General features: G+C 51.7%; 1 protein-coding gene across 1 annotated transcript in view; it reads left to right on the top strand.

Annotated features, from left to right (window-relative positions):
- FRAS1 (Fraser extracellular matrix complex subunit 1) overlaps nucleotides 1-12,282 on the top strand; it is a 109,201-nt gene that overhangs the window by 91,940 nt on the left and 4,979 nt on the right. The window contains exons 47-64 of the mRNA XM_066318472.1: nucleotides 1,326-1,450; nucleotides 2,023-2,163; nucleotides 2,732-2,962; nucleotides 3,223-3,336; nucleotides 4,350-4,500; nucleotides 4,991-5,150; nucleotides 5,412-5,574; nucleotides 5,799-6,045; nucleotides 6,608-6,952; nucleotides 7,206-7,366; nucleotides 7,744-7,891; nucleotides 7,988-8,193; nucleotides 8,653-8,809; nucleotides 9,365-9,565; nucleotides 10,188-10,375; nucleotides 10,538-10,813; nucleotides 10,972-11,204; nucleotides 11,544-11,704. Coding sequence (XP_066174569.1) covers nucleotides 1,326-1,450; nucleotides 2,023-2,163; nucleotides 2,732-2,962; nucleotides 3,223-3,336; nucleotides 4,350-4,500; nucleotides 4,991-5,150; nucleotides 5,412-5,574; nucleotides 5,799-6,045; nucleotides 6,608-6,952; nucleotides 7,206-7,366; nucleotides 7,744-7,891; nucleotides 7,988-8,193; nucleotides 8,653-8,809; nucleotides 9,365-9,565; nucleotides 10,188-10,375; nucleotides 10,538-10,813; nucleotides 10,972-11,204; nucleotides 11,544-11,704 — 3,408 coding nt within the window. The remainder of the gene's footprint in view (nucleotides 1-1,325; nucleotides 1,451-2,022; nucleotides 2,164-2,731; nucleotides 2,963-3,222; nucleotides 3,337-4,349; nucleotides 4,501-4,990; nucleotides 5,151-5,411; nucleotides 5,575-5,798; nucleotides 6,046-6,607; nucleotides 6,953-7,205; nucleotides 7,367-7,743; nucleotides 7,892-7,987; nucleotides 8,194-8,652; nucleotides 8,810-9,364; nucleotides 9,566-10,187; nucleotides 10,376-10,537; nucleotides 10,814-10,971; nucleotides 11,205-11,543; nucleotides 11,705-12,282) is intronic.

Raw genomic sequence — 12,282 nt, forward strand, 5'->3', positions numbered from 1 at the left:
CTCATGTGATCTGAATTTCAGAGCTACCTTTCATGCCTGCTGACAGAGAGAGTGTGCTGCCCCTCTCTGATGAATTAATCTAAAACTGTGGTGTCATATAATACGCTCTTCTGATTTTATTGTACTCATCTAAGATTATATTTCTTCTTAGCTTTAGATTTCTCATTAACACGAGATTAAAGTGGAAATATCTGCTGTGTATTTTCAAAATGCAGACAGCCCCTGTACAGCTCAGTTTGAGTGTGTGGTTTGCCTCATCTTCTCACTAAAAACGTGTTAAAAGGGCAGGAATAATGAATGAGTTATAATAAGCAAACTACTCCCTGATGACAGTAAATTAAAAACTTGCAATATTTTTGTCTAAATTGCAAACTAAACAGTGAATCTTGTACTTTGAAGACTTGAATTAAGGACTTTATTCCTCCTGTTATTTAAAATCTGATGATGATTCTGATTCCTGTGCTTTTTCATATCTGTGAGGGACTAATAAGGATACAAAGCCACAGACCAGAGAAGTAGTTGTAATCATTATTTAAATGACCTAAACCTAAGAAGAGAGTACTGAAGTACTCAAAACAGAGCCCAAACTTTTACAGCTGATGAGCTCTGAGGAAATCCTAGCTGATCATTCTATTTTGGCTCATTTATTTAAATCAGATCCTGGTGTCTTTTGTAGCGTGGCCAGCACTTGTCAGCAGCCATTTAGTGTGATATATTGGTGACAAACTTCTTGTCAGAGTGTTTGTTGATAACAGCAGTAAAACTGCCGAACACAGCAACTAGATTAAAAAAGTTCAAGTGCTTTTTAAAATGCTTGTCAGGTACCTTTCTGTGGCTGTGTCACACATAATGGCCTGTAAAGATGTCACTATAAATCAGTGCTGAAAAAGGGAGTTCGTACTAAATGCAGGGGTACAAGGAGGGGCAGAGAGAACAGGCACTTGGCATTTTGGAAAACTGCTGTGAGGCCGGGAGGCCTTTAGCTCATCCTCAGTGATGCCATGGTTGGCTTAGTCCTGCCCAGCAGTGACAATCCAAGTGTTACATGGACAATTTTTCTCCCAGCTTCTCTCCCCCTCTCCCCTGGGAGGCCTACTCCCAACAGGATGAGGTCAAAGGAAGCCTGGGCTTCTTTTGGAGGAGGAAATTTTAGGAGGCTCTATGCCAGCTAAATCCCTGCCTCAGCTGGGGTTCATGGGGTAGTCTGACTTGGATCAGAACCAGGCAAAACGGAGTCCTTACAGCTAAATATGTCCCACTTTCAGTAGTTTTCCCCTGCCTTGCTCTTTCTGTTGCTCATTTCTCCCCTGTTGCTCATTTCCCAGGGACAAGAATTAGTTCCTTCAGCCAGGCAGACTTGGCCTCTGGCAGCATCCAGTACATCCACACAAGTGACACAGAAAAGCACAGGGATGCCTTCACCTTTTCTGTGTCTGATGCGACAAACGAGGTCAGTCCCAGTGTGACTTTTGCCTAAGTAGGGCAGAGGTGCTCTGGGCAGAGGTGGCTGTTCCTCCTTCTCCTGCTGTGAGATTTCCCACATCCCTCAGGGCAGGGAGCAAGCCCTGTGCAGGGAGCAAGGAGCCACCTGCCACGTTGCCTCGTGGGACTGGCTCAGCAAGATCTGAGTGCCTAGTTTTCAGCGGCTTGCCAACTGCTCCTGGAGCTCAGCTTTGATCCAGCGCACTAACAGTGTAGTGACGACAGTCAGACCCTGGAGAAATGCCTTTTTCCTGCCTTCTGAAAAAGAAGCAGCATAGCTGCACATAGAGGGAAGGGGCAAAAGGGAGTGAGAGGGGGGGAAGTGGATGTCCATAAATACCACAGAAAGAGGGAGAATTAATTAGTGGGGAGGGATAAAGGAGGTCTTGTTCATGTGATCTGGGCTTAGCAGCTCAGATTTGCTCACCAGATGAGGCTGAAATGAAGTGACCCAGAACAGGGATTGCTGTGCTCTTGTGATAAAGTGACACTCTCAGAAGGCTGAATTCATCAAGAGAGGCATGTGTCCTCCTGTCCCAGGTGAGCCAGACATTTGACATCACCATAAACCCCGTGGATGACTCCTTACCCATAGTGCAAGTCTTTGGGATGACAGTTCAGGAAGGGGTGAGAAAAACCATCACCGAGTTTGAGCTCAAAGCAACAGATGCTGACACAGAGGTAAGGCGGGACTGCCCTGGACTCTTCCTTCCCCTCTTCTGCTGCACATCTGGGCTGTTGGGAAAATGGGCTTGTGTTTAGAGATTTACAGCCTTGACACTGAGTTTATGCTTAGCATGGATGAAAATGGCATTTCCTCTTCTTCCTGGTTCTAGCAAGATGCTGAGCTGGCTAATACTGGCTCACTGCTGCTTCCCCTGCAGCGAGAGATCTGGCTGCCTGAGCCAAAATCCTGCCCCAAAGGTTTTTGCTGCTTCCACCCTGGCAGAAGTGGAAGTGACACATTACACAGAATGGCTGCAGGACTAGGGGCTGCCCTTGTGTTCACGGAGCTGTCTCAGACCAGCTGAACCAGCAGCTCGGTGGGATGTGCCTTGCTTTCTAGGGAGCCACCCAGGGACAGGATAAGGACAGAGCAGGGCTCAAGGGGAATCAGGAATGTGCTGTGCCAGCCCTGGTTGGGAACACCAACACAGGGAAGCTGCCTGGGCAGAGTGAGCTTGAAGGGCAGGCCTGGCCTCGTCCTGCGGTGGTGTCCCCAGCTTTGCCCCTCCATGTCCGGGCACAGGTCGAGTCCATCACGTTCAGGGTGGTGCAGCCGCCCCGGCACGGGGTGATCGAGCGCAGCGGCCGCGGGCAGCGTCCCCTGCAGGCCACCACCTTCACCATGGATGACATCTACCAGAGCCGCATCAGCTACAGTCACGGCGGCGGCGGCGGCGCGCTCCGGGACCGCTTCACCTTCACCGTGTCCGACGGCACCAACGCCCTCTTCGTGGTGCAGGACGGCGGGAAGAAGGTCAGGGAGGAGAAGGGATGGGGAGGGGCCTTGGGAGTCCGTAGGGAGCTGCCTCCTCTCAGGGCAGGGGGGCAGAGCTGTTGTGGTGGCACTGAAGGCAAGGGCTGAGTGATCTCAGTTTGCTCCCTCCCCTGCCTGCCCTCTGTGTGTGCACACTCGCCCCGGGACCTCGATCTCAGCAGACTGAAGGGAGCCAAGCTGCTCACATGCTGGGTGAGCCTGGGACCCCAAAGTAACCCCCATGTCTGCACTGCTGTCAGGTGGTGACCGCAGCACCGCAGCGCTTCCAAGTGGACATCCTCCCTGTGGATGACGGGACACCCAGGGTCGTCACCAACCTGGGCCTGCAGTGGCTGGAGTACACAGATGGCAAGGTAACACCTGCCTAGCCTCAGCTAGGGCTGCTCCTCAGCCTGCACCAGGAGAAGGGGCTTCGCAGGAAAACATCCTCATGCTTCAGCACTTTTTATTTTTGTGATGGAGGATACCCACCGCAGGGTTCATTTTTAGCTTTGCTGATGGTGGAGATGTCTTGATGATGTGTGCTGCACCAGCCATGGCAGAGATGTATGGCTTTTCAAGGATATGGTGCAGGAATTCCTTGCTGTAACATGCCTTTGTTGTGCTGAAGTCCAAACAAAACCCCATGAAAATTTTGGCTTGTTTTTGAGGAGCAAAAATTAACTGTAAAGAACACTTTGGTTCTTCCCAGCATAAAATACAAGTGGTAGTAAGAAATTGTATTAAGAAATGGCCATCTCAGCTCAAACTCCTCACTTCAGGAAAAGCACACCTGCAGCCTCAAGCAGCTCAATTTCCTCTCTCTCTCCTGCTGTTAAAAACATTTTGTTTTTGAGTTTTTGTTTTTGATGAAAAGAAAGCAAAAATGTGGTGGAACTGAATCAGATCCATGTGAGGGCATTTAAAAGAGGCTCTCATGGAGACTTACCAGACCTGTATGAACTGAATTGAGTGAGTCCTTCAATCTGAGGCTATTTGCAGATTTTTTTTTTCCAAGCAGGGCCTCACCTGAGCATCAGCACAGCTCATGGATTTGAGGTTTCCAAGTGAAACCCAAAGATTTGTCCTAGCTTTTAGCCCCAGCTAAATAAGACTGGGCAGCTGCTTTGGAATTTGCTTTTCTTTGAGCTGCATTTGTCTTTTTAATTAAACTAACCAGATGTGAGGCAAAATTTGAATCCTTCTTGTGTTGTCAAACACATTGTGGGGTATCTGTTCAAGGCTGCTCTGTACTTTCACATCCCTAGACTCTCCATCATGGAGAACTGTTTTGACAGAGGGATGGTTGGGCTTTTTGTATGAATAGTCAATCAGACTTGCACTGCTGGAGCTTCAGTTTTACTCCCTTGGTTTGGTTTTAATCCAGGCCACAAATCTCATCACTAAGAAGGAATTACTGACAACAGATCCTGACACAGATGACAAACAGCTGATCTATGAGATAACAACTGGTCCCAGAAATGGTCATGTGGAGAACAAGCTGAAACCAGGGACAGCTGTGACCACCTTTACACAGGGTATGGAGCTGGGCTGTGTCCTGCTGCTTTTTTCCATCAGTTGATTCAGTTTGTTAAAATAAGGAAAAAACAGGTGGGAAGGGAGAAGACGAGGCAGATCTCCAAAGTGTGTTGAAAATAAGCATTGAACTTTGCTGTCAGTTGCAGAAATCCTGTAATTTCCTAGAGATACCAACCTGTGTCCTGTAGGTTGTCCCAGGTTCTCCAGGCTTGTTAGAGCTGGAGATGCGACTTGGAGCAGTAAAGAGAGGTTGTAAATCTTTGCAAGTGCATGTGATCGTCAGTCTGGTGGAGGTGCAGCCAGCTGTGCAGAGCCAGCAATATGGGGAAATTTCACTCTTGCAGGGCTGAGGGAAGGGGAGGTGAAGGGGTAACTGCTTCCTGTGCCACTGTGATCCCTGATCCCCACAGCCATGCAGGTCCACACTGCTCATCTACAAAACTGCCTTTGGATTTCTGCGTTGACTCACTGGATGTTCCCTCCTGGCAGAGGATGTGAACCAGGGCCTCATTCGGTACGTGATGGACGAGGAGAAGGTTCAGGAGACCTCGGACAGCTTTCAGTTCCTAGTAAAGGACAGCAAGCCCAATGCGGTCAGCGGCAACATCTTCCATGTCCAGTGGTCCCTCCTCAGCTTTACTCACACCAGGTAAGTGGCACGAGGGTCACAGCACTTGGCTGGGAGCTGGGCTCCCTACAGCATGGGAAGGAAATTCTGTCAGTGAGGAGAGGGGTCTGCCAGGCTAAATCATGGAGCACCCACCACATGCCCAAGTGCCCAGCTAATATTGTGCCTCGGATTTTCCACGGAGGCCGTGCTCACCCTGAGTGTGTGGGGGCTCAGTGTCCGCACAGACACACGGGGCTGGCTTCCCAGCCTGTTATTTGTGTGTGCTTGATCCCTTTCCAGCTACAAGGTCAGGGAGAGTGCTGGCTCCGTGAGCGTCACCGTGAGGCGGGTGGGGAACCTCAACCAGTACAGCATTGTCCTGTGCCGCACCGAGCCGGGAACGGCCACCGCTGGATCTGGATCGCAGCCCGGAGAGCAGGACTACGTGGAGTATGCGGGGCAGGTGGGTGGGCATGCAGGAAAGGAAAGGCCTGAGCACACCTGCCAGAAAGCCTGGAGGAAAGAATGGATGAAAACTGATAAAAACTCCAAGGATGTGTTTCCTTTGTAAAGTCGTGCGGGTTGTTTGCTGTCAGAAGAGGGAGCACCTCAGAGCAGGGTGAGACAGGAAGAACGGGAAGCTCCAGGCTGCAGTGCAAGGACAGCAGCCAGATTGCTGCCTTCCAGGTGCAGTTCGAGGAGTGGGAGGACACCAAGGCCTGCACCATCACCATCAACGATGATGACATGTTTGAGGGCACAGAGAACTTTTCCGTGGAGCTGAGCATGCCGGCCTATGCCCTGCTGGGGAACGTCACCCGGGCCACCATCACCATCGCCGACCCTGAGGACGAGCCCACACTGCAGTTCGACAGGAGCACCTTCCACGTCAGCGAGAGCGCCGGCTTCCTCTTGGCTCCCGTGCAAAGGAAAGGTAGGTTTAGCCAGGCAGGACAAGGTGCTGAGCCCCGTAGCAGGGACACATGCAGAGGGGGAACACTCATGGTGGAGAGGCTGGGATTTGCCTGCTTATGGTTTTGGGGTCTTTGATGTTTTGGAAGAGGTTCTGTGGCACAACTGCAATGGCAAGCAACACACAGGGCAGTGTTGTTTACTTTTTTAATCTTTCCCATCTCTGCTGTTAAAGCTTCTTGGGTTTGGATTTGTTTCAACTCCCAGCATACACAGGAACAAACGCTTGTGTTTGTTAGCTGCTTCTCTGATCTAGACAGTGTTCTCTGTGGACCCTGTCACTGAGCTGTGTGTTCTTTAATAGGCAAGTGCCACCAGTTTCCTAATCCTGAGTGGATTAGGAGCATGCCTGGAAATCATGTCTAAGCCAGCTGCTATGCAAGTTCAGGAGCAGGGATAATGTTCTTTTTCATTCCTCATCCTCTTTTTCTGACTGCTGCCTTATTATTTAAGTGAACAGTGTCTCCACCAGATAGATTAAAAGTTTTTCCACAGAGTTACGGGGTTTTCCTGTTGCTTCCTAGGGGATGCCAGCAGCAGTGTGTCTGCCATCTGCTACACCGTCCCCAAATCAGCCAAGGGCAGCAGCCTTTACATGCTGGAATCCGGCTCTGACTTCAAGTCCCGGGGGCTGTCAGATGAGAACCGCCTCATTTTGGGGCCGGGTGTCACCACGGTGACCTGTGATGTCACTCTGATCGATGACAGTGAATATGAAGAGGAAGAGGAGTTTGAGGTGGTGCTGGCTGACGCCTCGGACAACGCCCGCATTGGCAGCCGAGCTTCAGCCAACGTGGTCATCGCTGGCCCCAATGACGCCTCCACCGTGTTCCTGGGGAATGCCACCTTCACTGTCAGCGAGGCTGCAGGTGAGGAGCAGGGGCTTGGGTTGGTATGCTCACTGTAGAAGCTTTCACCACAAAGAGGTGTCAGAAGGAGCGATTCAGAGCACAGCAGAACTTCAAAGATGCGCAGAGGGGCTCTGTGGTTCCCTCTGTGCTGAGGGGGGGGCTGGGGACAGGAGCAGTGCTGAAGGGAGAAGGCTGTGCTGAAGGGAAGGGGGTGGGTTTGTGGAACATGACTGCCCTCTGTTCCCCCTCTCATGTGTATCTGGTGCTGCAGGACACATTGAGATCCCAGTGCTTCGGCAGGGACCTGACCTCTCCACTCCCACATCGGTGTGGTGTGCCACTCGGACATCAGACCCACCCTCGGCCAGCCCTGGAGTTGATTATGTCCCCAGCTCCAGGAAAATAGAGTTCAGGCCAGGCAAGACAGAAGAGGTGAGGACCCACTTTGACTCCGGCTGAGTCTGCTTTGCCCGGTGACACTTGTCTTGTGTTTCTGTGCATATCTACCATTTGTTTTGAAAATCCTCTCAGGGCCACTTGGGAACTGTTAACGCGTCTGCTAGGCATAGACTTCCATCCCATCAGCACTCCAGCCAGGAGAGATTTGGTCATGCCACCTCTTCCAGGATAAGGATGGCTGCCTGTTCTCTGAAACGATATGCTGGATTTATGTAGAACATTCTTTACATTGATTAATGGATTCAGAAAACATAACGACATAACAGCTTTACACTAGACTCCCAAATGTGAATGCTGCGAAGGCTGAAAGCTCTGTATATCTAACAGCAGGAATTCCACTTTCCTCCCAGTTCTGCCCCCTGACAATCCTAGATGATGCTCAGTACCCAGTGATAGAAGGGCTGGAGACATTCGTTGTTTACCTCAGCTCCCCCCACGGAGCCGAGCTGGCAAAGCCATTCCAAGCCATTGTGGCCATTAATGACATCTTCCAAGACGGTGAGTTATCCCTGGCATCTGTACCTGTTCTATTCCAGCCCCTTGGCTCCCTGTGGATCCTCAGGACTGTTTGGCTCTGTTTCTGCCCCCTTGCAGTGCCCAGCATGCAGTTCACCAAGGACACCTACACGGCCAAGGAGAAGGAGGGGACCCTGCACATCCCCATCTTCCGCACGGGGGACCTGAGCTACGAGTCCTCCGTCAGGTGCTACACCCGGAGCCAGACAGCACAGGTCATAGAGGACTTCATGGAGAGGAGGGATGCAGAGGAATCTCGCATCACTTTCCTCAAAGGGGAGAAGGTGAGCTGGGCCTGCCTCATGGGGGACCGAAGAACCAGTGCTGGGAGAGGTTCATGTCTCCTCCTTGGCTCTCTGTCATCAGAGGGAGCTGACAGCGTTGTCCAGGCTGGTTTCAGGTGATGCAGATTCTTGTCCTGGCTGTGTGACCCACTCTGAAGAGGTTGTGTGTTTCATGATTAAACTGGCTAAATTGTGAAATGCAAATCAGGTCTGTCAGGAGGACCCAGGATTGTTCTACAGAGAGCTGTGGGTTTGTGGAAGGAGATGCTTTTGCTGCTGTGTCTTATGTAGCAGCATGGTTAGTCCATGCTGAAGTAGCAGCCCTAAAAAGAGAAGGGTTTCTTCCAGGAGGGACAGCACTCTGATGTGCAGCCCTAGATAGGAAGTACAGCCTGGCCTTTATGTGACTTTATCACATTTATCAGTGTTACCTACTTTCTCCTCTTCACGTGGCTTTAGGTGAAAAACTGCAGTGTTCACATCAGTGACGACTCTGCCTTCGAACCAGAAGAGCAGTTCCAGGTCTATCTGGGTAGCCCCCTTGGAAACCACTGGAGTGGAGCTAGGATTGGCAAGATGGACATGGCAACCATAACTGTCACCAATGATGAAGATGGTGAGTAAGGCTGCTTCACAAGGATGTTGTGGTGGTTCCCAGAGTGTCAGCACAGTCCCCTCAATGCATTATACGTGGATGCCTTTGGTGCCCCAGTCACAGCCCTCTGGGCAGGTCACTGGGCTGGGCTGAAGGGAGGGGTTGGATAGGAGTGCTTGGACTCACCACCTCTCCTGTTTCCCATTCCCCTGCAGCTGGAGTTGCTGTACTTCCCCTGGGAGATGTTCCACTCCCTCCACAGCATCACAGCCTGGAGAGATCTGTGGGGGAGAAGAGGGATGCCAGGTCCCTCTGGTGTGACAGCCAGCAGGGGCTGGAGCACCAGCACGTGGCAGGGATTTTGGGCTGTGTGGGAGGCAGGGATGGGAGAATCATTTGCCATCCTCTGTAGCCCAACACCTTTGTTAGGTTTTGCCCTAAGTCACACCCAAGGCTTTTTGGCCCCGGCTTTGAGGAGCCCCTTGCTCTAAAGGCCGGTAGATGAGCCTGAAAGGAGCTGAGCTGAATCAGCCAGGGGTGCAAACCTGGGCTTTTCCCTCACCGCTGTCCCCACAGCCCCCACCATCGAATTCGAGGAGGCGGCGTACCAGGTGCGGGAGCCGCCAGGCCCCGAGGGAGTGGCCGTGTTGAACATCCCGGTGGTCCGCAGGGGCGACCACAACAGGACCTCCAGGGTGCGGTGCAGCACCCGCGACGGCTCGGCGCAGGCCGGTGTGGATTACTACCCCAAGAGCCGGATGCTCAAGTTCAGCCCAGGTGAAGGGGCCTCGCAGGGAGGGTTGGAGGTGGGGGCGTGGCCAGGGACATTCTGTGTGTGTCGGAACAGCCAGGAGATTGGGGAAAAAATGCTTTTTGCATTAAGTTTGCTGTAATTCTACTACTCAAAAAAGCTGACGTGTTAAACAAAGGGTGATCAGACCAGATGGAGAAGAAGCACTGGGACCTGGCAGAGTAAAGTCCTCCTCAGGGAATGTAGGGCTGTGGACAGTTCTGACCATGTTTCTGGACCAAGAAGCCTTCACCAAACAGCTCTGCACACTGGTCTGAGGGAGAGGAGGCATGGGAATGTGCTTTGCATCTCAGATTTTTCTCCAGCTAATACAAGACAGCCATTATTAATCTCAGATGGCATCTGCTAGTAAATCTATCAGCAGATCGATTGGATCACTTGTCATAGCTGGAGTTTTATGTTTATAGTAGAACTCCTCTGGGTAAATTCTTAGCAGCAATGAGTGGAAATAAAATTTATAATGCATATTTTATCATAATGTCTGCATGGTCAGCACAGGGCAGCTGCACAGGGTTTGGACGAGAACTTCAGAGCAGTCTCTGATGATGAATTGACTTTTCTCTGTTTTTCTTGCACTCGTTCCCACAGGTGTGGCCTACATCATGTTTAAGGTGGAGATCATGTCCAACGAAGACCGGGAATGGCATGAGTCCTTTTCTCTGGTGTTGGGCCCAGATGATCCAGTGGAAGCAGTTCTTGGAGACACCAGCACTGCCACAGTGACTATTTTGGATCAGGAGGCAGCAGGGAGCCTGATTCTCCCAGCACCTCCCGTGGTGAGCAGATGTGATTTCGTGCCCTTCAAGCACAGACTGGAAACCGCAGTGGGATTTTGGAAATAAAATGTAAAACTGCAGTGACAACGTGAGAGGGAAGGATGGCTTCTTCCACCCTTTCCCTCAGCCCCAGCTGAGTGCTGCCCTCTTGCCTCCACACAGGTTGTCACCCTGGCTGACTACGACCGCGTGGAAGAAGTGACCAAGGAGGGTGCAAAGAAATCCCCCTCCCCAGGCTATCCCCTCATCTGTGTCACTCCCTGTGACCCTCACTTCCCCAAGTACACCCTCATGAAGGAGCGCTGCGCTGAGGCCGGGATCAACCAGTCTTCCATACAGTTCAGCTGGGAAGTGGCCGCCCCCACAGATGGGAACGGAGCCCGGTCGCCATTTGAGACCATCACGGACAACACCCCCTTCACCAGCGTCAACCACAGGGTATGGCTGGGCCTGCAGGGCCATGGAGATTCCAGCCTAAAACCACCTTGGGTCTGGGACCTGGTGTGAGGCATGGGTGTTTTGGTTTAGAAAATTGAGTGCTGTTTTCCATTAGCCTGCTGGAAGCACCATGGATTTCCCCCTGTTCATTCCTTCAGGTGCTGGACAGCATCTACTTCAGCCGGCGGTTCCATGTGCGCTGTGTGGCCAAGGCTGTGGACAAGGCTGGCCACGTGGGAACCCCCCTGAGGAGCAGCGTGGTGACCATAGGCACAGACAGTGCCATCTGTCACACGCCAGTGGTGGCAGGGACAGCCCGAGGCTTCCAGGCACAGTCCTTTATCGCCACGCTCCGGTACCTGGACGTGAAGCACAAGGAGCATCCCAACAGGTATGAGGCTGGAGAAGGGGGAGTGCAGTCCTTCTCCAGCCCCCCTGGGGCTCACAAGCACAACGTGTGTGTGAAGCCACGTCCCTCCTGCAGTGTGGGCTTTTCAGGTTTGTGCTCCCGCTCTCTTCTCACACCCTGCTCTGCTAAAGGGGTGCCCTTCCCCTTAGGAATTTGGAATCCACTCCTTAAGTTGGTGGGACAGCTTAAGGAGTAGGTGTGTAGATGGAGAAATCCAGCTCAAACTAAACATCAGGCTCACCTGCCGGGGCTGTGCTGCTGTGGGGATCCTGTGCCTGCCAGGCTGCTCTGTTCTGCTGTCTCATGTGCTGCTTGTTCCAGGATCCACATCTCGGTGCAGATCCCCCACCAGGATGGGATGCTGCCCCTCATCTCCACACTGCCGCTGCACAACCTGCATTTCCTTCTCTCCGAGTCCATCTACAGGCACCAGCATGTCTGCTCCAACCTGGTCACTGTCAGAGACCTCAGAGGCATCTCAGGTAACCTTCAATACCAGCCTTTGCTTCCTGAACATGGAAGCCTGGAAAGAAATGCAGAGAGGGTGGCTTTGTCCTCCTCTGGGCTCTCTGGATATGATGTAAATAGCGGTGAATCTTCCTGGTCTGTTAGCTGTTAGCAGTGACCAGAGTTCCCCCGTTGGAGGTGGAATTCCAGGCATGGGAATGTTGGAGACTGTAGGTGTTAGCTTCACATTGTGCTGGTGATTTTCTGCTTTTCAAATCTGTCTTGTGATGTCCACCTGGGTCGAGGGGGATCTGCAGGGCTGGATCACTGTGTGTGTGGGTCACTGAGGTCTCCCATGAGGCAACAAAATCAATTCACTGCTGAAGGAAATTTCAGAGCTGAAAAGAACAGTCAGACTGTGTCTCTGACACCCCAGAGAATGAAATCCATGCTAGATCCAGGCAGGCAGCGAGTTGTACTTCATTCTGATAATTCCACAATTAACCTGTTCCTCATTTACTAAAGGTTAACTTCAGCTTTGAATCAGTAATCAGGTCCCTGAGTTTGGTTTTTAGGATGCTTCGTCCACTCCTGTAACATTTTCCCCCATGAA

This window comes from Sylvia atricapilla, chromosome 4 (genome assembly GCF_009819655.1).
Source record: "Sylvia atricapilla isolate bSylAtr1 chromosome 4, bSylAtr1.pri, whole genome shotgun sequence".
Taxonomy (NCBI): Eukaryota; Metazoa; Chordata; class Aves; order Passeriformes; family Sylviidae; genus Sylvia; species Sylvia atricapilla.